Source organism: Mobula birostris, chromosome 5 (assembly GCF_030028105.1).
Source record: "Mobula birostris isolate sMobBir1 chromosome 5, sMobBir1.hap1, whole genome shotgun sequence".
NCBI classification, from domain to species: domain Eukaryota; kingdom Metazoa; phylum Chordata; class Chondrichthyes; order Myliobatiformes; family Myliobatidae; genus Mobula; species Mobula birostris.
Genome location: NC_092374.1, coordinates 26825540 through 26850701, shown reverse-complemented (window position 1 = coordinate 26850701; position 25162 = coordinate 26825540). Strand labels below are relative to the sequence as shown.

At 40.5% G+C, this 25162-nt stretch overlaps 1 protein-coding gene across 1 annotated transcript in view; it reads left to right on the top strand.

The window, feature by feature from the left end:
* LOC140197199 (deoxycytidylate deaminase-like) overlaps positions 1-20570 on the top strand; it is a 53335-nt gene extending 32765 nt beyond the window's left edge. The window contains exons 5-6 of the mRNA XM_072257121.1: positions 9672-9768; positions 18041-20570. Of these exons, the coding sequence (XP_072113222.1) occupies positions 9672-9768; positions 18041-18146 (203 nt within the window). The 3' untranslated portion in view covers positions 18147-20570. The remainder of the gene's footprint in view (positions 1-9671; positions 9769-18040) is intronic.
* Positions 20571-25162: the final 4592 nt, after the last annotated feature.

Sequence of the window (25162 nt, the reverse complement as noted above, 5' to 3'; positions counted from 1 at the left end):
TTAGTCCTGACAAAGGGTCTCAGCCCGAAACGGCGACTGTACCTCTTCCTAGAGATGCTGCCTGGCCTGCTGCATTCACCAGCAACTTTGATGTGTGTTGCTTGAATTTCCAGCATCTGCAGAATTCCTCGTGCTTACCTAATTGATTTACTTATTTCTTTCTATAATATCATGTATTGCATTGAACTGCTGCTGCTAAGTTAACAAATTTCATGACATATGCCGGTGGTATTAAATGGGATTCAGATTCTGATGCTGACTGATGAAGGCCAAGGTGCCAAAAGCCGCCTTCACCATTCTGTCTACTTGTGATATCACTTTCAGGGAGCCATGTACCTGTACTCCTTTACTCTATATACCCATGACTGTGTTGCCACCCACAGCTCCAATCTGCTAATTAAATTTGCTGACGACACTACACTGATTGGCCTAATTCAAATAATAATGAGGCAGTCTACAGAGAAGAAGTCATCACCCTGACACAGTATCTCTCCCTCAGTGTCGCAAAAACAAAGGAGTTGGTTGTGGATTACAGGAGGAATGGAGACAGGCTAACCCCTATTGACATCAATGGATCTCAGGTTGAGAGGGTGAACAGCTTTAAGTTCCTTGGCATAAACATCACCGGGGATCTCACCTGGTCTATACATACCAGCTGTGTGGTGGAAAAGGCACGGCAGCACCTCTTTCACCTCAGAGGGTTGAAGAAATTTGGTATGGGATGCCAAATTCTAAGAACTTTCTATAGGGGCACAATTGAGCATCTGACTGGCTGCATCACTGCCTGGTACAGAAACTGTACTTCCCTCAGTCGTAGGACTCTGCAGAGAGTGGTGTGGACTGCCTAGCACATCTGTAGATGTGAACTTCTCACTATTCAGGACACTTACAAAGACAGGTGTGCAAAAAGTGCCCAAAGGATCATTGGGGACTCGAGTCACCCCAACCAGAAACTGTTCCAGCTGTTAGCATCCGGGAAACGGTACCACAGCATAAAAGCCAAGACCAACAGGCTCTGGGACAGCTTCTTCCACCAGGCTATCAAACTGATTGGAAACATAGAAGACCTATAGCACAATACAGGCCCTTGGGCCCACAAAGCTGTGCCGAACATGTCCCTACCTTAGAACTACCTTGGCTTTACCCATAGCCCTCTATTTTTCTAAGCTCCATGTAGCCATCCAGGAGTCTCTTAAGAGACCCTATCGTTTCCGCCTCCACCACTGCCGGCAGCCCATTCCGCGCACTCACCGCTCCCTGTGTAAAAAAAACTTACCCCTGACATCTCCTCTGTACCAACTTACAAGCACTTTAAAACTACTTAATTCATGCTGATGGCAACTGTATTTCTGTGTTATATTGACTATCCTGTTATACATAATATTTATTATAAATTACTATAATTGCATATTGCGCATTTAGATGGAGACGTAAAGTAAAGCTTTTTACTCATGTATATGAAGGATGTAAGTAATAAAGTCAATTCAATTCAATTCCTAGGCCTTGCGTTCTGCAAAACTCCCCAAGGCTCTTCATTTCATTGTGATAGACCTGCCCCCATTTATCTTCCTAAAATGCAACATCTCATGCTCTTCTGCATTAAACTCAATTTGCCAATCTCAACCCATATACCCAGCTAATCAAGATCCCTCTGTAAATCCTGTTAACCATCTTCACTGTTAATGATGCCACTTGTTTTAGTATCATCTGCAAAATTAGACTAAATTCAGCCTATTAAGTCTATGCTTGCTCCTAGTCGACTCATTCCAAGTTTGCTTCCCTGCTCTTTTGCCATAGGTCTATCAGTTAATGCAAAAAATCAGGGTGAACTAAGTATTTCCTTTGTCTGTCTACTCTAGTAATTGCATTTTTTTTTGGGTTAGGAGGGGAAATGGTGCTTATAAGTGAAAGGAAGGACTGGTATTTGTATTAGGAGTGCTTCATTTGAAAGGGTTTAATTAAAGGTAAATAATTTGGTTCTCCATTATGTGAAAGTTTAGAGAAGCAGTGGTGGGAAAGGTTAAAATTTCCTCTCATCATCTTTAGTAGTGATTTGGATAGCCAGGAATTCCCATTCTGGCACCCCTCTTACCACTTTCCTTTTCCTCGCCTGCCCATCACCTCCCACTTTCTTCCAATGTCCACTCTCTTGTCCTATCAGATTCCTCCTTCAGCCCTTAGCCTTCCACATATCACCTCCCAGCTTCTTACTTCGTTTCCCTGCCCACCTACCAACCAGCCCCCTCACCTGGTTTCGCCTGCCATCTGCCAGGTTGCACCCACCCCACCCACCTTATTCTGGCTTCCTCCCCCTTCCTTCCCAGTCCTGATGGATCTTGGCCCGAAACGTTGTTTGTTTGTTCCTCTCCGTAGATGCTGCCTGATCTGCTGAGTTCCTCCAGCATTTTGTGTGTTGCTCAGGAATGTTTCAACTTTCCTTCAGCATTGATAGTTTTAAATTGGATGACGAATAATTAATTTCAATGGGTCAACTAGCTCAGGTCACAAGGGCTGTTGACAGTTTTGTTGCCAATTTCAACTGGTTCTAAGTCAAGTGGCTGCTTTAGTTAGTGCTCTATCAGCTTCTTTGGGTGGAGTTTTTTGTATCACTTATTTTATATTGCTAGACGATTGAAAGCTGTTGTCTGGGAAGTGAAAGGATGCAAAGAAGCCATCAGATGTAAAATGAAGAACAGCAGTTGGAATAAATAATGCGAGTCACAATATGTGCATTGCCTCTGTGTATTCGGGGAGTCTGAAGTGAGCAGCATTTTCGCTGCTGCTGCTGCGCCTCTGATCCACACAGTAGTCTCTTGAGAAGAGATGCCAAGAACAGTAAATATAATTTAAAGTAATTGTGCATTAGCTGTACTCAACTTACTGCATTTGTCAGCTAAATATTTTCTTTCTAATAACAGTTGTAAGATCAAAAATAAATTACGTTGTGAATAAAAAGAAATTAATTTGTTTCTTTTATATGGGTTATCATTACCATGAATAGCTCGCGTTGTATTAAATATGTGGAATTGATTCTGCTGCATGCTACTTTCACTTTTCATGAAAGGATGGTTTAAAAATTATCAGGCAACTATCAAACTTGCCTTGTTCAGTTTGACTGAAACTTAATGTTATGCTTTTCCCTACCTTTGGCAGTCATAATTTGGGAGATGATTTTTAATTTTTAGAAAAGGGAGCCATTAAAAGGAGGATGAATTGGATTATTGGGTGCCTACAACTTGGTCTACAAGTCTTTTATTTAGCTATTCATTTTTCACCTTTGAATATCCACTCCTCTTGTTATTCTATGCACTTTCCAGCTGTTTTCACCCATCACATCCTTCCTAGTTTATTAACACTGGCTTCAATTAAAGCACTCCTGCTGTCAGCTTATCTGCTTGGCATTATGTGGTGTTTGAACTTGGGATTTTACTGCTGTGTGCAGCTTATTTCCATTGGATAACAAATCAGTCAGATTTCTTATCACTGACATCTGTCGTGAATTTTGTTTTGCGGCATCGGTACAGTACAATACATAAAATACAATAAATTACAGTAAGAATACAAGTATTAAAATAGTGCAAAAAGAACAAACTAGTGTTCAGAAATCTGATGGCGGATGGGGAAGGAGCTGTTCCCAAAATGTTGAATATGTGTCTTCAGGCTCCTGCTGTACAGGTCCACAATCCCTTATCCAAAAGGCTTTGAAAACCGAAGTTTTTTTTTGCCAATACTGACGTCACTCAAGTGTGACGTGGCAGCACTAGTAGAGGCTGCCAGACATCAGTTGTGGCTCAGCACTCATACTGGTTACACGTGCATTTGCAGTTTGCTGATATTTTGTGTTCACTGTTGACTTTGTGTTTAATTTCACTGTGAAAATGTCAAAAAGAGCTGCAGATATTGCTATGGGTAACAATGAGAAAAAGAGAAGGAAGCATCTATCATTATCAATAACGCAGAAAATTGAAGCTTGATTGTGGTGTGTCTGTGCGGCGTCTTACTGAAGAATATGGTGTCGGAACTACCACTGTATATGATTTAAAGGAACAGAAAGACAAGTTGCTGAAGTTTTATAGCGACAGTGATGTTCTACATTTATTCCAGTAAGTCATTTACTATGCGCTTGATTCGGTTCGTTTGAAGCTATTGAACGTTTTTTTCTTGTCATTATTCCCTAAACAATATGGTATAACAATTATTTACATAGCATTTACATTATATTAGGTATTATAGGTAATCTAGAGATGATTTAAAGTATACGGGAGGATGTGCATTGGTCCGGAGCTCGGCTGGGTCCTAAAGTCTACCCACACTGAGACAGGTTAAATAAGGGACTTGAGCATATGTGTTTTTGGTATCCGCAGGGGGTCCTGGAACCAATAAGGAGGAATTCTGAAACACGAAAAATCCTGAATTCTGGAATAGAACTGGCCCCAAGGATTTTGGATAAGGGATTGTGGACTTGTACCTCCTCCCTGATGGTGGTAATGAGAAGAGGGTATGTTCTGGATGGTGAGAGTTCTTAGCGATGGATGCATCTTCTTTTGAAAGCTTCATCAAGACCTGTGTGGATGAGTGCTTTCCTTCATGATTACGCCAGACTCGACCAAAACCAGAAACAGTTGATGAACCATCCTTTGGCATTCTATATGTTTTGGAGTGTCGTCCTTGTGCAGAAAGTCAGAACAAGCACTCCACACAGAGGTGCTGTGAGGTCAAACTCTTTTCTGCTAGTCTCTCAGGTTGACACGAGACTTCTGCACATACTTTTTATTTTATTGATGTACCGCGTGCAATGGGCCCTTCCGGCACTTCAAACCATAATGCCCAGTAACTTCCAACTTCATGGAACAATTTACAACGATCAGTTAACCTACCAACTGCTACATCTTTGGACTGCGGGAGGAAACCCAAGCTCCCGGAGGAAGCCCATGCGGTCACGGGGAGAACATACAAACTCCATATGAGCAGCTGCGAAATTGAACCAGGGTCGCTGGAACTGTAAAGCATTGTGCTATGCTACAGTGCCACCTGGAGGAGGAGCATGAAAGTTTCCTCTGGTGTTCTGGCTACTAGGCATAACTCCACCAGGACTGTTAAAGCAAATTAGCTTGTGATTATTATGCAGCGGCTTGAAGAAACTTGCTTTAAGTTTGACTTTCAATGTATGCACCATTCTTGTTGATAATGTAGAACAGGCGACTGAGTCTGTACTGCTCCAGCAGCTCTATCCAAGCTGGAACTGGAGAGCATCTATTTAGTATTGTGGCGACCCACTTTCTGGCACCCATGAACCGGCTCACAACAGCGCGCGCAGGCAGAGGGCCGGCCCCAAAAAGGGCGCCTGGCCATCTTCACCAGCAGGGGAAAATCCTGCGCAGGGAAAGGGTCTGGGAATATGCATTCCCCACAGCAGTCCCGCCCCAGGGAGGGCGGGAATGGGAAGGCTTTAAAGCAGGCCGCGAAGTTTGAATAAATCTCTTTCATCGCAACTCTAACTCACCGACTCCGTGTGGTTATTCTAGCGCTGTGTGTAGCACACTGCTACAGTATCACAATAATTCTAACTTTTCTGCTTACTATTCCTTTGTCATAATGCAATTTCATCTGATCCATGCTACCTTTTCCAAATGGATCTTGTATATTTACTCCTCAAAATAGCAATCTCTGCCTCTTAGCCTTTAGTCACTGAATTGTTGCTGAATGGAAAAGTTCAGTGACATGACACCAATTTATTCAGTTATACTTATTCTCTGCAAGTTGACATGTGCAACGGATGAAGCAGTTAATGATATTTATAGATACACAAAGCTGATGCTGGGGTGAAAATATCTGACAACCTCCATTCACCATGCAGCAAATACATGTGGCAACTATTAGAGCTCCTGATGTGAAATCTTACCAGGCGGAACATTTGAGGTCTCAGGTCAGAAGAGTATTGTTTAAAAACAAAATGTGTGATTACCTATGTTGCTCAGAAATTAACTCTGTGCTCAAGAAATTGTAAGATGTTAAAATTTTATGATTTGAAATGCAAGCGTTTACTACTTAGTTATTAATTACAAAGAAAAGGACATTCTTCCTTTAGTAGCAGGGACTATCTCCTCAAGCTGACATTTTAAGTCATCTGTTTAAAAAATCAGTAAATATTTTCTTTTTGCATTCGGATAGCAAAAATATTGATTGAATCACTGTTGGTTGATATAAAGATATAAAGAATTTATTTTCCTTGTCCAGTGGACCTAATAAATCATTCAAAATGTTTTGTAACTAAGCAATGATCTCTTTGCAGTATTGACAACTCAAAACCAATCTTTAGAAGCTGACAGCTTTTTGTTATGTTGTAATTTCATCTATTCTATTTACATGGTGCGAAGATGGTGTGTTGACAGTTTTGTGCAAGACATGTTCAGCGCAGTGGGCTCCAAACAGACCTAATGTTAGAGTGCTATTCTGGGGGTGGTAATGGGGACAAGCTACCTAGTAAATGCTCTCAGGGGTGTGCACCTGAAAAAGCCTCTGACAACCACATCCAGCTCCTGGCCTTCACGTGTGGCTTAGCTACTAAGTTCACCAGAACCATTTCTACTGACAGGAGAAGGGGCAAAGATGGGTTACTGGCAAGTTGCTTCGGGCAGATGGGGCTCGTCTGTTGTGGTTGGCAGCTGATCTAGGAGAAGGAAAACTCAGACCTCAAATCTTTGCTGCCTTGCGGCTGTACCTACTTATGGGGAAAGCTTCGGGAGTAGACCCCAAGGGAGAAATCCAGAGCTGGAGTCCCTAAGGCAATCGTACATTGAGTTCAATGCTGACTGGCAACTCCTGCGATGCTGCTGGTACCAAACTGTTTTGGTCTCTGCTGTTCCTCTAGGTTCACTAGATGCGTGAAGGGAGAGAGCTTGCTACATGGGCAATAGCTTGCTCTCCATAACGTACTGCCCAGACTTGCATATCTAGACAGCTAGGACGCAATATCGATGGTCGACCCTGACCGCCGGATGCCTCAACCAAGATGGTTTTCATTACCCCACACCACCACCATATCCTAGTATCAGTTTAGACATCTCTGTGTGTGTGCCTCCTCTTGGAGCACCTCCATTCAGTTGGTCTACATCTTTTTAGCTTGTCATCTATTTGGAAGCTGAGTTTGCATGTATAGCAAGGTTTGACAGATTTGTATAGCTCAGGGAAGTTCCGAGTGAATGCTTCACTGCTGGAGTTGTCGTTCTGCAGATGAGATGTTAAGCTGAGTCCCTGGCTGTGTTGAAGTGGCACCACATCCTTGGGCTTTCTCTGTCAACACCAGGGAAGGGGTATTTTCTGGACATTGTCACATTGCAGTTGTGGGAGTTCGTGGTGCCATGGTTAATTGTTTTATCTGTTAGAACGATTATGCTTGAATATTGTGTTGGTAGCAGGATAGTTTTAGCACCCCCTGAGCATGAGACAAACTATGTAAAAATGGAAAATGAAATATTTGTTTACTACACAAACTTTATAGTTATAGGTAATATAATGGTTATGGTGGGGAGAGGTCTGCCAAATAGCAAGACTAGAAACGATAAGTAGTGGGCACCCAAAATAAAATGAGATTGAAACTTGCACCCTAGTGTTAACTATTAATTTTCTCTGCTGACAAGTTGAATATCCATTTAGAGGTCATCCTGGGTACAAACGGTTTTTATTTTAATAGCTGTCTATAAGTTTATTTTTGCCTATAAGTTGGATATGTCACTCCATAATGGCAACCACACCTCCAAAGTATTATAATGAATAACATCAAAAGCACAACATTCATTGAAAACAACTGCTAAAAGTGGAAGTGGTGCAGACAAGAGGAAACTAGTTCTGTCATTTGTAGGAATGCGTGTATATATGTCAGACTTCTGAATGTAATGTTATGACACCTCATTTGTCCAAGGGAATGCCCATAAGTTAAGTGTTTGTAACCCAGGGATGGCCTGTAGTTAATTTGCAATGTGTGTCAACACCATTTGAGCAGCATCCTAGTGGCATAAGGTCACTTTACAAATAGCAAGCAGCTTTTACTTCCTGTCAGCTGTTTCATTTAGGAGTTCTTTGTTCTTGCAGTATAATTAAGGCATTTTTTTAAAGAACTATTTTGAGAGAGATTAATCTCAAAGATGGGATTTTATGTTCATTAGCTAGGAATTCCTATGTTATTATGAAGTCCCAAGTTGCAAACACTTGCCTTGTTCTGGAATTTTCCAGTGTAGAAGGATCTTTTTGCTTTGTTTCTCTTTTGCACTGCCTCTAATTAATCCCACTTGTACTTCTTCCTGATGTAGCTTTTCCCACCCTCCCCAAGTTACAATAATTAAACATTTCACAGATTCTGTAGAAGGTTGTGGATTGTTCAAAGGGATCTGGAAATCCATGTCCATAAGTCACTGAAAGTGCAGCAGGCATTTGATTTTGAGAGAGGGGATGTCATGCTACAATTTCATAAAGCCTTGCTCAGAATATATAGGTGCTCTAATCTATCGAGATGGTGCAAGAAAGATTCATCAAATTGATTTCTGGAAAGGCAGAAGCCTGAATGGGTCTGGCCTCTCTTCTGTGAAATGAGAGGATTACCGTATCAGGAACATCTGGCAGCTCTTGGGCTGTGTTCCCTGGAGTTCAAGAGAATGAGGGGGGATCTCATAGAAACATTCCAAATGTTAAAAGGCCTGAACGGATTAGATATGGCAAAGTTATTTCCCATGGTAGGGGATTCTAGGACAAGAGGGCATGACTTCAGGATTGAAGGACGTCCTTTTAGAGCTAAGATGCGGAGAAATTACTTTAGTCAGAGGGTGGTGAATCTGTGGAATTTGCTGCCATGAGCAGCTGTGGATGCCAAGTCATTGGGTGTATTTAAGGCAGAGATAGATAGGTTCTTGATTAGCCAGGGCATCAAAGGGTATGGAGAGAAAGCAAGGGAGTGGGAATGACTGGAAGAATTGGATCAGCCCATGATTGAATGGCGGAGCAGACTCGATGGGCTGAATGTCCTACTTCTGCTCCTATATCTTATGGTCTTATGGAAATTAGAATGAGAGAGGCAACCTCAGTAAAGGTGATCCTTAGGATAATCTGACCGGGAAGATGAGGGGAAGATGTTTGCCTAGCATATGGGCTACGTTCTCAGAATAAAGGGTAGGCCACTTGGGGTTGAAGTGAGAAGGGAATACCTTTTAATATGTTGAAGAATTTTTAAATTTTTCTATTCCAGAGCACTCTGGATGCTTAGATATTGATTGCATTCAGAGCAGAGATTAATAAATTGATTTTCAGCACGGGTATAGGCCCTTCAGCCCTACAAGTCCATGGTGGCTACAGTGTATACCCAGCTAGTCGCCATATTCTGTATTCGGCACATATCTTCTTCCTTGGCACAGTTGCTATTTTCTTACATTCTTATTTAAGTTGCTTTAACTATGAGTGTAGATGCTGCTTTCAGAATAATAGTGACCTGCTACACAAAAGGAATTTCCTTTTCACCAATGTTCTTTTGCAAATTAACTCAACTTAGTCTGTTCGGGGTACCGATACTACTGGCAGTGAGAATATATTTTTCAATTGGAGCCTCGCCACTTTTGAACATCCCGATGAAAATTATTATGCTACTTTGTGAATCTGATGCATTTAATGTTATTTTTTTGTAGGCATCAGCAAGGTTACTTACATGTCAGACAAATACCAGGATTTGCCAGAAATGAAGGCCTCCAGACTCATGTTGGACATGGCTGGTGTAGAATGCAGGTAAGCAGATGGTGCATGGGGTTAGATGTTAAATTACTTAAAAAGAATAAAGCTCCATCCACAAGAAAAATGCCTCTTTGATTGTGATATACGTGTACTGGTATCAAGTGACAAGCTGTGTGTAGTCACAAAACTGGGTAGCACAGCTGGTGAAACAGCTGCCTCACAGATCTAACAACCTGGGTTCCATCCTGACCTCTGGCGCCATCTGTATGGAGCTTGTACATTCTCTCGTGTGTTTCCTCCAGGTGCTCAGGATATCTCCTGCAGCCCAAAAATGTGCAGATTTAGTAGGTTAATTGGCCATTGTGAGTTGCCCTAAGGGTGCAATGGAGAGGTAGAATCTGAGGGTGGAGGGTGATGGGATTAGTGTGTAAAGGAGAATGATCACCATGACATGGACTCAGTGGACCGAAGCACACAGAAATGGTTCCTATTTCTCCATGATGTTATGAATTAAAATTTTGGATATCGAGGTGAAACTATTTCCTTTTTCACTGCTGTGGGCTCACAGAGTACAAGCTGGATCAGCTAATATGGTGATTGTTAGTCTGGGATGCCTGTTTCCCAGCCACTCTGGGGGAGGGGCCTTTTCCACAATATATATTGTTTCCCTTAACACCCTCCACCCTCAGATTCTACCTCTCCATTGCACCCTTAGGGCAATTCACAATGGCCAATTAACCTATCAAATCCACACATTTGTGGAGTACTTTCGTCAAATGATCTTGTTATGTAATTTGACCTTCCAGTTTATTAAATTTTAATCTGCTCTTTTTCTCCCCCCCCCATCGAATCATGATTCCCAGACATCCTCTGGCTCTAACTATTGTTCAGTGGGGCACCTGCAGGTTTTGAGATTGTGGACTGTATGCTTTTGGTTCTATCACATGCAGTGGTGAGTAGTGTGAGCTGTGGAAGCCAGAGTCTCCAAGTGAAAAAATAGTCTTTAATCATCTACTGAATGATTGCACCCTCTGAATTTCTCCTGTTTGTGGAAACATTCAAATGCTGTGCCCTTTCCTGTTCCCCTTCAGAATACCATAAAACAAAGGAGCAGAATTGGGCTATTTGGTCCATCAAGTCTGCTCTGCCTTTGAAAATGGCTAATTTATTATCCCTCTCAATCCCATTGTCCTGCCTTCTTCCTGTAATCTTTGACATCCTTACTAATCAAGAACCGATCCACTTCCACTTTAAATATACTCAATGACATGGCCTCCACAGCCGCCTGTGGCAATGAATTCCACTGATTCACCTCCTTTGGCTAAAGAAATTCCTTCTCATCTCTGTTCTAAAGGGGCATCATTGTATTCTGAGGCTGCGCCCTCTGGTCATAGACTCACCCACTGTAGTAAACATCCTCTCCACGTCCACTCTAGTTAGGCCTTTCAATATTTGATAGGCTTCAATGAGACTCCCCATCATTTTGCTAAACTCCAGCGAGTACTGCCCAGAGCCAACAAATGCTGCTTATGTGTCAACCCCCTCATTCACAGGTTAATTTTCGTGAGCCTCCTCTGGACCCTCTCCAACGTCAGCACATCCTTTCTTAGATAAGGGGCCCAAAACTTCTCACCATAATCCAAGTGTGGTCTAGCCAATACCTTATAAAGACATTGCACCAAATACATCTGTACAATCCTCTTTTTAAAAACAAATATTTAAAACTGTTCCACACTTGCTGGGTTATACATATTGTATTCAAATGTACATTTCCTCTGCCTAGCAACTTTATCCAGCTGCCTCATTCTGGAACCGATGATTTATTTCTTTATTTTTGCATCTGCTCTGTTCCATCTTGTCATCTTTGTTCTGCTTGAACTGAGCCTCCTTGTGTATGGTTTGAGCGCCCCTGTGTTTGTGTTGTCAGTTTACAGTGTTTAACTAGTGGCCATGAATTGCAATTCGTTCTATTTACAGCACTGAACTGGTCATGTTGTTCCACAAATCCCTCTGACTTGTGGTACTTGTTCTTGCTTCAATTTTTTTTGACACATCTTAAGTGTCAGCAACCAATGCTGGCCTTGCCACCAACCTGCAGATGAGCAAAAAAAAACTTCTTTACCAAGCTGTAGTTCAGTGACTGAGTATTTAGAACTTACTGGAATAAAAAAATCTCCAAAGTTACTCAATCCTCTGAGTAAGGAGATTCCCTCTCTCTCTTTCCTAAATGGTTGATGTCTTTATCCTCACTCATTACCTCAGGTTCTCCAGCCTCTGGAAAAAGATATCCACTCTGCCAAACTTTCAGATTCTTGAGCAACACACCAAAAAAAAATCCTGAAGGAACTCAACAAGTTAGGCAGCATCTATGCTGAAGAATAAACAGTCAACGTTTTGGGACAAGATCTTCTATATTTCAGTGAGATTGCATCATATTTCACTAAACTGAAACAAGTATGGGGCAACCTTACTCAGTTCTCTTTGATAGAATCTAATTCCTTCAATCAATTAGTTATTTCCCCTAAATATTAGGTTGACCCTGTAAATTTCCAATTTTTAAGCTAAGCTACATACAGTGTCTTGAAAAAGTATTCATTAACAACTATTTTCACACATATTACTGTGGCCATTGAATATGCAGCTCCTCCCGTGGAGGGTCAGACACCCTGAGCCAATAGACTGGTCCTGGACTTATTTTCCATCTGGCATAGTTTGCATTTTGTTGTTTGATTGTCTGTGGTTTTTGTATTGCTATATTTACGCTCTATTCTTGGTTGGTGCGGCTGTAACAAAACCAAGTTTCCCTCGGGATTAATAAAGTATATCTATCTATCTATCTATCAATCTCATTTTTATAAATTTAAAGTATATTGAAGTAGGATTTTTGTGTTATCTAGAAAACATTGTGTATCATGTCAAATTAAAAGAAAAATTAAAAACCAGAATTGTGAAGCTGAAAAAGTATTCATCCCCTTTGTAATTGCTATGCTAACTTCCTTCGGGTGCAATACTTACCCAATTTGCTGATGTAGAAATTTGGAAGATTGCTTGAATAAATATCCCCTCTCTCTATGGTCCAAAATTATGATAGATTTTCAACAAAGCAAACCAAAATGAACACCAAGGAGCATTTCCATAAGACAAAGGAGCAGAAGTCGGCCATTCAGCCCATCGAGTCTGCTCCGCCATTTAATCATGAGCTGATCCATTCTCCCATTTAGTCCCACTCCCTCGCCTTCCCACCATAACCTTTGATGCCCTGGCTACTCAGATACCTATCAATCTCTGCCTTAAATACACCCAATGACTTGGCCTCCACTGCTGCCCGTGGCAACAAATTCCACAGATTCACCACCCTCTGGCTAAAAAAATATCTTTACATCTCTGTTCTGAATGGGCGCCCTTCAATCCTTAAGTCATGTCCTCTCGTACTAGACTCCCCCACCATGGGAAACAACTTTGCCATATCCACTCTATCCATGCCTTTCAACATTCGAAATGTTTCTGTGAGGTCCCCCCTCATTCTTCTAAACTCCAAGGAGTACAGTCCAAGAGCGGTCAAACGTTCCTCATATGTTAACCCTCTCATTCCGGGAATCATTCTAGTGAATCTTCTCTGAACCCTTTCCAACGTCAGCACATCCTATCTTAAATAAGGAGCCCAAAGCTGCACACAGTACTCCAAGTGAGGTCTTACCAGTCCCTTATAGAGCCTCAACATCACATCCCTGCTCCTATACTCTATTCCTCTGGAAATGTATGCCAACATTGCATTCGCCGCCTTCACCACTGACTCAACCTGGACGTTAACCTTAAGGGTATCCTGCACGAGGACTCCCAAGTCCCGTTGCATCTCAGAACTTTGAATTTTCTCCCCATTTAAATAATAATCTACCCATTTATTTCTTCTACCAAAGTGCATAACCATACACTTTCCAACATTGTATTTCATTTGCCACTTCTTTGCCCATTCTCCCAATCTAGCTAAGTCTCTCTGCAGACTCTCTGTTTCCTTAGCACTACTGGCCCCTCCACCTATCTTTGTATCATGAACAAACTTAGCCACAAAGCCATCTATTCCATAATCCAAATCGTTGATGTACAACGTAAAAAGAAGCGGCCCCAACACAGAATTTCACGCAAGTCAAAGTAATGATAATAGAGAAGCAGAAGCTTTGGGAAAGGGAATAAGACCATCTCAAAGGCACTGGACATAACTCGGAGCTCAGTGCAGTCCATCATGAAAAATTGGAAAAAATATGAAACCACAGCCATGCTGCCTGTCTCTAAGCTTACTCGCAGAAGAGTGGCACTTGTAAAAGTGGCTACAGTGATATCATCAGTCACTGTGTGTGAGCTGCAGTAGTCATTGACTGCAACAGGAGATGAAGTTCATGGTCCCCAATTGCTAACTACTACTACTACTACTATGTCGACTCAGGGCTAGGGGGCCAGCGTCGGGCACGATGACAGACTCTCCACTTCTCCCTCTCCCTCAACAGTGTGTTCAGTCCATTAGCCCCACTGCTGTCTGCTAGGAGCATGTTGACCATAGTTTGGGAGGGCGCCCAGGGTTCATTCTCCCATGCTTGGGCTCCCATATGATGACTAGGCTGGCAGGTAGCTCGGGGTGGCGTAGACAGTGCCCCACTAGTTGCGGTCTTCTCGCCTCGATTTTAGTGGTGAGCATCGGTAGGTTGTTATAGAGCTCGACGTTCGTCATGTACTGTTCCCAACTCATGTCAAGAGCCATCCGGAGCATTTGTGTATAGCAACCATCTAGACACTTTTGCATCGTCTTGGTGAGTGTCCACGTCTCGCATCCGTACGTGAGAATGGACTCTATGACTGCTATGAAAATTGCTAAGGCCTTCCACAAAAATGGAAGAGTGGCAAGGAAGAAGCCCTGCGGAAAAAAAAAGCAAGTCCTTGCTCCTAAAGGCTTTGTAAACCATCACTTAGAGGATACTCTAAATATGTGGAAGGAAGTCTTCTGGTTGGATGAAACTAAAGTAGAACTTCCTGGCCTCAACGCTAAGTGGTACGCATTGTATAAATCTAATACGGTGCATCAGCCAGGTAACACCATCCCTACTGTAAAGTATGGTGGAGATAGCATCATGCTATGGGGATGCCTTTCAGCAGCAGGAACTGGAAATCTAGTCAGGATTGATGGGAAGATGAATACAGAGATCCTGGATAAAAACCTGCTAGCTTCTACTTAGAAAGCTTAAACTGGGAAGAAAGTTTCAGCAGAACAGCTTGAGTAATTTATAAGGAGGAATGGGAAAATCTTGCTCCATGTTGTGCAAAGCTAATAATGACTTAGCCATAAAGACAACTGGCTGTAATAGCTGCGAGAGGTGGTTCAACTAAGTACTGAGCAAAGGAGGATGAGTCGTTTTGAACTGCTGACTTTTTAGTTCTTGATTTCTTTTTTACTTGTTATGCTTTACAATTGTTCCTGTTTTTTTGGGATATACTGTGGGGGGTGGGGAGGGGAAAGAAAAAGAGCTTATGATTCACAAATTAAAATTGCTCAGTTAAATGGATCAAATCCCTGTTTTACTTATTAATGTGATCAAAGGGTTAGGGGCTGAATACTCTTACAAGGCACTGTATGTGTTAAGTGTTTACTATAGTTATCTGATAAATGAGGAGTCTCACTTTAGTAACACTCCAATAATCCACTATCTAACCATTCAACAGTACCATCAGGCTCACCAGGCGATGCTTGCAACGTGGACTCACTAGGTTCTTGTGCTCCATTTCTATTTGCCAGGTTCACTGAAATGTTGTGTAATATAATTTAAAAAGACAACTCAAACTGTTTTGGAGAATTAATAGAGTAAAATTTGCTAGTCTGACTTTACCAAAGACCTGAGCATGTTGATTAATGGAGTTTTACTCCAATTTCCATTAATCCTCTCAATAGTACCAATATGTTTTAGGAAATTTCTCTATTAAGATTTTTGAAATTTTGGTGGGATCACATGAAGTTTGCAGTACATTGGTTGCCTTCTGCTTAAAATCTATTTTTCCATTAGTGATCTTTTCCTTTTCATGTAAGACTTCTGTGTATTTCTCTAGCAGTTCTTTTGATCTGGGATAAGTGCAGTTGGTCAAAAATAATCCAACGTCCTACACATAACTCTTTATCCTTTTCATTTCATTCCTGTGTTGCTCTACCATGGCACCTGGTTCAGCTTCATATCTGAACTAGATGCAAAGATCTCAAAATGAGGCCCTTTGTCAGTGGAGGTTGACCACGTATATTGTGTTCTAGCTGCCTATGCAATACACAAGCCAAAGCTGTAGAATATGGAGAGCAAGCTGTTGCCCATGCAGCAGGTTCCCCCTCACTGCACAGCTGACGAATCCAAAGGAATGGCAGAGATCAATGCTGTTTGGCACCACTGGTGTCGCAGGAGTTGCTAGTCAGTGTTGAACTCAACATAGGACTGCCTTAGGGATTCCAGCTCTGGATTTTTCCTCAGGTTTACCACTGAAGCCAACGTGAATGAATATAGCCACAAGGCGCAGAAATTTGAGATCAGAACTTACTTCTAGATGAGTTGCCAACCACAACTGATGAGCCCCATTGTTTTTAAGGTGCCAGTAACCCATCTTCGCCCCTTCTCCATTCAGTAGAAACAGTTTAGCCGGGCTTAGTAGCTAAGCCGCACATGAAGGCCAGAAGCTGGATTTGGTTTTCTGTGGCTATTTGAGGTACACACCATTTGGGAGTATTTAGTAGATAGTGGGAGCTTATCCCCACTCCCTACCCTGGCTATGACTATTTCAAGGATCCTAGAAGAGAGCAGTAGTGTGTTTAATGGTGGGAAAGATAGCAAAGGGTGTCAGAATTGTGCAAGCATTTGGGAGTGAATTGATTTTCTTAAAGAGTGAAAGAGGCATCTAAACTTAGTGTTTCTTGATTTCAGTGAATTGTTATTAATACCTGTAGATGACTTGAGTAACTGCTGCATTACTCGGGTGTCACTGATGTTGGAAAGTGCGTAATTCTTCAGCACTGCACTATCATGTTCTGAGATTGAAATTCAGCTTGATTTTGAGAAAGGTTTTCTATCTATCAGTGACTTAGCTGAATCTCTAGTTAATTTTTAAGTCCTACAATTGATCAGAGTACTTTTATCTGTCTTTGCCATGGGAATTATAGTGTGCCCATTTTTTTTATTAGATCTGTGTCAAAATTAAATGTCCCACTTTATTTCTTGCAGTAACGCTACCCTGACTGTCGAGATTGTAATGTAACTATAAGTAAATTCAAGTACTAGGATGCTTTTGCCAAGTCACAGTTCTGTATTTAAGGTGCTACTATGAGTTGTTTCTATTAACTCAGATGACTGCACTGAACAAGCCAATTTGGCTCTCCCTATGAGTAGAAGGAAAGTTGCCTAGATATGTGGTCCTCTGGTAAAAGTGCTCCTGGTAAAAGTGTTAATGGTGGTGAACTTCACAATTTAGACCCAGTGATGAAGAAGGAAATCCATCACTAATCCTTAGTCACTCCATTCTGTACAACACTTATTAAAATTTTTAAGTGTCACCTTGGCATGGACTTCACTACAATGCCCCATCTAATAAAAGGGAGCATCCCTTGCACCTTCTTCACCATCTTGCCTAACTCTGAAAACACTTTCAAAAAGCTATGTATATGTATCCCTAGGTCTGTGTTCTACAATACTCTCCAGGCCTCTGCCCTGGTTTAAATTCCAAAAAAGTATCACTTTACATTTATCTGAGCTAAATTCTGTTTGGCTTTCCTGGACCAATTTTTTCCAGTTGGTCTAGATCCTGTTGTCACCTAGCCACAGTTCACTGCACCACCAATTTTGGTGTCATCTGCAAGCTTGCTACATTTTTCAACCAAATGTATCTAAAAAACAAGGGACCCACCAATCCCTGCAGCACACTGGTCACAGGCCTCCAATCTGAAAACTGCTTTGGATTTTTTTCATAGGATACTTGGGTGCAACTCGCTGTATCTGACCTATAAAACAGAGTGAATTTAACAGTCTCAACCTAGACTACCTATGTCTGGATTGTGCTGTGAATCTGAAGGTGCCATATTAAACTACGTTTGTGTTTTCGTGAAAGTGAGCTCCCATTGGACTACAGAAAGTTCATACACAAATCAAACATTTCAGTACAGAGCAGATTTTGAGTTGGTGTGTAACAAAATGAAAGAAATGATGTTTAACAATAAAAACATTTGTATTTTGTGAATATTATATGGGAATGTGCTTTTAACAAAATCAGAATGCACCCATGTACTAAAATTGTTTTTTTTAAATTTCTGCAGCCAATTTACTCCAAAGAATAAAACAATTACCATTGATTTTGATGCAATAAACAAAAGTGGAAGTTGTCTACAGTCAAGCAAATCTACCTCACCTACATCACCATGAAAGTGCTAATTATTCATCATGGAAAACCTTATTTGTTACTTCATATTTTTTTATTTGTAGCTATTCTTTAGTAGAAACCTGATGTCAGAATCAGGTTTAATATCACTGGTATATGTCACCCTGTATTCTGATGGTACAGTTGAACCATACTATTGTATGTCATGTGGTTTCTTTTCCAATTAATACTTGATCTACTGTTGAGCCTGAGTTTGACTGGCTCAAGAAAACAGATTCTTTATAAATATGACCACTCTCTCCAACCCACCCTCTTTATCCCCTCCACCTGACTAAGCAGCCCAAGTCTAGAATGAGAACTTCCCCAGATATGAGTTTCTACATGACTGACCCTAAAACCTGGCACCATAGCCACTGAATGCTGGTAGTGAGGCTCATCAGAAGTTTTAACCTCACCTGTTGGTTGCATAAAACCATTACTTTCTAACTGCTGCTATCTTTTGCACTTTTTAATTTTCTCATGGGGTGTGCCGAACTGGTAAGACCAGTTTTATTGTTCAGTCTTGATTGACTTTAGAAGATGGTGATGAGTTGCCCACTTACCCATTCTTACTGGTGAAGGTACCTTTCAGTATAGGCAGTTCTAGGATTTAGTACTAGGATTGATAAAGGAATAGCCTGGTTTCTAACTCTTGAACCAGACCGTTATCAGAAATAAACTTGTAACTGTTGGGGCACCAACTTGGAACATCTAAGCTCTCACCTCTTGAGCCTAGAATGTTTTGGTCGAAATTGGTGCTGGAAATTAAGACTGAAGTTTTGAATCTGCCGTAATTTCTTTGGTGAAGTTCCATGAATAAATTGTGTGGCTAGTAATCTGGTCATCACAGAGTATTGTGGCTTCCATTAAAAATGTAATGCTGAAAATGTTTTGTGGCAAATGAAATTTAATTAAAACTGAATGAAAGTAACTTCATTTCAGATTTCCAACGGTTTCTAACTTACAGGAATTGTGTATAGCCAACTTGGTTTCATAGTAATTAAAGAACATGAACAGAAATTGTGATTATGATGTTTTCTTGCTTTTTCTGTCTTTTTTTTTGAGCCTTCAGCATTTCCGAAGAGGCTGCCCATATTCCTGACTAGACTGAGTTCTAATATTAACAGGTTTCCTAGGATTGTACACTGCTAGAGGAAGCCTTTTTGCCACTATTAGTAGTTATTGAAGAACTGCTCTTATTCAGCATTTGACCAGTCTTGTTCAGCATTGCAATTTTTTTGCCCTTGTATTTGAAAAGATGCATTATAGTCTGCTTCCGCTGTCTATTTACATAGTGCATTACTGATTTATAATACATGTACATATTGTTGTAATGTGAATATAGTCACCGGAGAAACACTGAAGCTAGTAGATATGGAAGTGTTTTATTCAAGAAAATGAGACACTCGTGGAGGAGGATACCCTCTGACCCAATCTTATGTGACATTTGTGACATTTTTATATGCTCAAGATCAAAGGTAACAGCAGAACAATTCTATAGTTCAATATATCTACAGTACTTCCTTTGAATTACACACACCTTTGCACCTACACTCCAGACACCCAAAATGAATGCTAATCAGCATTGTCTGGTTTGCAATCAACTCCAGTGCAGAGCTCCAGGAAATCTATTGTTCAGGACTGCACTTTAAATTCAATCTACAATTCAAGTTCGGGTCTGAAGATTGGATGCCGGTGAAGTAAATATTTGTTATATACCATAACTCCAGAGTATGCCTTAACAAAGTCCTTCCAAACTCATGGATATTGTTCTGATTATAAATTCATATCCTCTCGATATTGACCAATATCTTAATGGAACAATATCTTATGCCCATAATCCAGGATTCAGAGGAGTTGCCTTCAATATGATATCAAAGGTCATCAAAATAATAGCACCAGAGTTGAGGATGTTTAACATGTATCTTAATATCTATGAATATTCCAAGTAGTTTTAAATTAAAATGATGTATCTGTTGCTTATTGGTGATTTTTTTTTTGTGCCTCTGAATCAGATGTTGGATATGACCTTCACTTATGTATATTTGATCCAGTCCATTATGAATGGAGTGGTATTTAATGAGAATGCTGTCTTAAAGATCAAATTATTTTCCTAGTAACTTGATCAATATTTTGTAACATTACACTCATTTGACATTGCTGTTTGTGAGGTCTTGTTATGTGAAATTGACAGTTGCTGCACTTCAAAATTAAAGCATTGGAGAGAAGGTGTCATGTTCTCATGAAGGTTCTTTATATTTTCAAGCAGTTTTTATTTGTGGTGACTCTCAGTGCAAATGAGCACTACTTGGCACCTAGGTTCATTTGACCAGTTTTGTTGACTGTTATCCCCAGACTGTGTAATTCCACTATTAAAGTTCTAACTGAAACATAGATTTCAGATGTTGTTATTTTGGTCTATAAGTAATTTCTTTTAAAATGGTATTGGATCAATAAATGTTCAAAATAACTTGAGAGTTTCAAATAATTACTCATCAGCATTGAAAATAATTCTTGCTTTGAACTTCAGCTTGCTTAAAATCATAAGAGCATAGGCACAAGGGAGGTCCTTTTAATTTGTTCATGGCTGATCAGTAACCTCCGTATTGGCATCTTTGCTATATGTCCCATGAGGCCATACCTAATAAATAAATATAAACTTCTGTTCTTTCCAAAATCCACAGCCATTTGGGCAAGTTTTTCAAGTTACCATTGAACAGTCTTGAGCTGTTAACTGACTTCACTTTGAGCATTCTTGATTCTAATTTTAATTTTTGTCTCATTGTTGAAATAATTTCATTCTTTAATCAACCATATTAGATCTTAAAAGCCTCCTTCAATTGTCAATAGAATTGAGTAAAAGCAATTTGTTTTCATGGTACCAGGGCTGATAGGGTTAAAGTATCCTCTATCCTGCTGAGTTCCCTCTAAAGCGGGTGTTAGTTTTGACGTCTCAGAAGGTATCTCCTTCTCAATACATGACATGAACATAGGACAGAAAAACTGGCAATTTGTCAGTTTTTATTGATTTCTTGAGATGTAGCAATTTCCAAGTGAGGGTAAGCTATAAGCTTGAACTGTTTTCATCCTGGTGAAGGTGACAGCATCAATGCTGTTGGATAAGAATGATCAACAACATATTTCGAAGTCTGAATATTTTATAGCTTGATGAAAACCCATAGGTAATGGTGTTCACACGTGTTTGCCTCTGTTGCCCTTAGAGGTAGAGAGAGTGCAATTTGGTTGATGCTGTCAGCCCTGGGAGTAGGTGTTTAGAATGATCAGTAGATCCCAATCAAGCATTCTACTTTGTTCTGGATGAGCCCAAGATGTTTACTTCAGTATTCATGGTCCCTTTTTTAAAATTGGAAATAATCCCAAGTTATTTTTAATGTGTTTTAACTTCCTGAATTTCTAGATTTGGCGGTATACCAAACTCAAATGACTTGGCTGCATTCTTTCTCTTATGTCGAAGAAGCAAATGATAGGGATCAGAATCCGATTTATTGTCAATGACAGATTATGTGAAATTTATTTTGCACTGGCAAATGCACTACATTTAAAGAAGGACAAATAATGTACCTGTTATTTTGCACGTCACTATGAGGTCTAACTCTTGCCAAAGCAAGTCAATGTTAATATCTGTTTATATTTGTCACTTTACCAAAAGGAAAATTCTTTAAAATGCTGAATGGAAGGACAAACAACACCCGTTACGGTCTTGGATATTCTCACTGCCTTCTATTTTAGAGAGTGGTTTATGTTCCTGAAGCAAAATGAGCAATTACTGGAGCTCAGATCAATTCAACATAACCGTTATTAACAAAAGTATCAGAAACAAAATCTCTTAAAGCTTGTAAAATAAAACTAGCACATAAATATCATGCATTAATCCAGATAGACGTCATCATCTGACACCCTTGGAAAGGCTAAATGACATGATAATCATTTTATCTGTATCGCCAAGCCAAGCCATTAAGATCCTGAAGAAGGAAATGAGCTCTCCAGGGAAATAAACGTTTCACTTTTAGCTTTTGTTTACGGTTTCATTATAATCTGAGTGATGCACAGCCAGGGCCAAGTCTTTGCAACTTCAGCAATCTGTTAACAGCACTGGATAATCAGCCTCCTTTTTGTTTTCAATGCAACGAGTGTAGGCAAGATGAAATCTCTATATTTTGTCAAGTGTACTCAGATTGGCTTCTGGCCTATTGGTGCTTTCATTTTACATGGCAATTGGCCTATGAATTGTTGATAATAGCTTTCATATCCAATCTAATCTACGAATTGCAAAGCTGCTCTCATTTCATTTTTCAGTCTTGGTCACAAACGCATTTGCTTTTGGACCAATGTCATCTCATTAATGTGAATGTTCTATGGCAGAGACAAAATGTCTGCCAGGATCAGACTTAAAGTACTTTTACGTTACAATATTTCAATGCACTGAAAGTGCAATTTAACACCAAAGTCATGCATTTCATCTGTAGAATTACAGTAATTATAGTACACTTCTCAAATGTTTAGTGGCATTCTTTCTTAATGTAATGATTAGTCTAACGTATGTTGTCAGTGCTTTACTTAACATTTTCTATTGAAAAGAGCTTTTATCTGTGTGCCATATAAATTTTTAGAAGACCACTACTGAGACATTTTAAAACACTTTACAACCAATTAAACATTGTTGAAATTCAGTCAGTGTTGTAGCATTAGGAATGTTAGCATTGCAGGAGCTTCCTGTGTCCAAATTGACCTCCACATTTCTGACATTATAGCATTGACTACCCTTGGCAGTACTGAATTGGTTGGGAGGTGTTTTGGGATGCACATTCTAATCACATTGAGAAATTAATTGGTCAGGACAAACTAAGAGATAGCTTCCTTGTGTATCTACATAAAGCTATTAGGGGATTTTGAACGGGTAGATAGGGTCTTTGTTTCATATCTCCTGTGAAAAGGATGCCTAAGACTTTTGCACAGTACTCTTATTTGTCCTTGTGGAGCGGAGAGCAAGTTTGTAAATTTGGCGAGGGTGGAATGCCATGGGAGGGGTGTGGGACAGGTGGCAGAGAAGGTGTGCCAGGACGAGTGGTGGCAAGGATGCAGAGACACCCGGCCCTGAGACATCAGGCAAGGTCATTTGATTTCATGCAATCGGTTTATTGATTATTACAGAATGTCCCTCTGGTACTTTCCACTTGCTCCCCCCTCTCTCTCTCTCCCCCTTTTCCCAACCATGATTCCTTCTCCCTGCCCCATTTCCACTCTCAGTCTGCAATAGAGACTCATATCAAAAATCAGGTTTATCATCTTTGTTTATCATATGTCATGAAATTTGCATTTTTGTGGTAGCAATACAGTACTTGAAATTACTACAGTACTATGCAAACATCTTAGGCACCCTAGATATATATACACACACAGTATGTGTGTGCCTAAGACTTCTGCACAATACTGTACAATTTTGGAGTTTTGGAGTGTCAGCCTTCAGTTTAGTGGTTAGGGCAATCGATTGGGATTTGATTCCTGTGAGTTTGTACATACTTGCTGTTAGGGAGTATTCTGCAATTAATGTGATATAGCAGATATTAATTCAAGCAAGAACCAATCTTCAATTCTTGATGTAAATTCTAAATTGCAATCAGTAAGTTGAGGTTAATAGCACAGGCTGGCCCACATACTAAGAGTTATGGTTTGTAAAATGGTGACTGTGAGAAGTTCGTAGTGCATCAGCCAAATATTAAGTCTATAGGGTTGTGTTAATTGGCCTGCATCAAACCAAGCAACATGACTAAGTTATTTGCACTTCTGTGACTAGGCTGATGTTGTCAATTAGCATATCAAACATGGTCACAGGTACAGTTGTAATCAATAGCTGATCTATTGTGTACTCGGAGTGAGTTTACACGAACCCTAATCTTGGGCATCTGGCCCTCTGTCTTCACAAGTTTTTAGAATATCTGTGTCAATTGGTTTGTCCCAGCAGGTGTATTTGAACATTCACAGGTGTCTCCCACTGGAGAGAGGTAATTCAACTGAGGCATTGAAGTAAATGTCATTGTAAATGTTAAAATTATATCACCTATAGTTACCTTTGATCTTAAGGGTATAAAAATATGATGTACTTTTGAGTTTGTGAGACTCTACCAGAGGATCTCCAGAAGAATGCCTGCTTGTTGTGATGAATAAAGCTCCAGTGTCTCTCCAGTGACTTGGTTCATGGTCACAATACTCCCTGTGACTGTGTGGGTTCCCTCTGAGTGCTCCAGATTCCAAAGGTGTATGGTTAGGGTTAATGAGTTGTGGGCATGCTATGTTGGCACTGGAAGCATGGTGACACTTCCAGGCTGCCCCCAGCACAATCTTCAGACTGTGTTGGTCATTGATGCAAAACAAAGCATTTCACTTTATATGTGTGACAGTAAAACTAACTCTCTTTATACTTTTTGTGCTCATGTCTCTGGACCAGGGGTCCAACTAATATCTATGAAGCAGATACTGCTTCGCCATCTATATACTACTAAAGCCCTCATGCTCTGTTTGTCTCTTTGTGACCTCCAATTAGTGCAAACGGCACAATTTTTATATTATTTATATTACAGCAGCACTATTTTTGGCTAAATCGACTTAAAATGCGCCAACTTACAGAATGCAGGCAAAGTTCAGGGTTATATATTCATATAAAATTGCTCACTCACCAAAATCAACAGCCCCGCTTTCACCTGAGGGCCGATGACAGCCATGGTGGAAACCGCGATGCGACACCACGACGCATATGCACGGCCAGCCTCAGAAGCGAATCATGATGCTCACAGCAGCGACACCAACCGGGGCAAAAGGGCAGGGCAGCTTTATTTCGAGCGGTTACATTCCGCTAATCACCATCGGCATGTGCAGGATTGGGACAGATCAAACTGAGACCCATCAATAAGAGATAATTAAATTTTATTGTAATGACGTACTTTGAGACACCCATCAAACCCTTTGCTGCAGTCAGAGGAAAGCAGTGACTATATCACGCCCA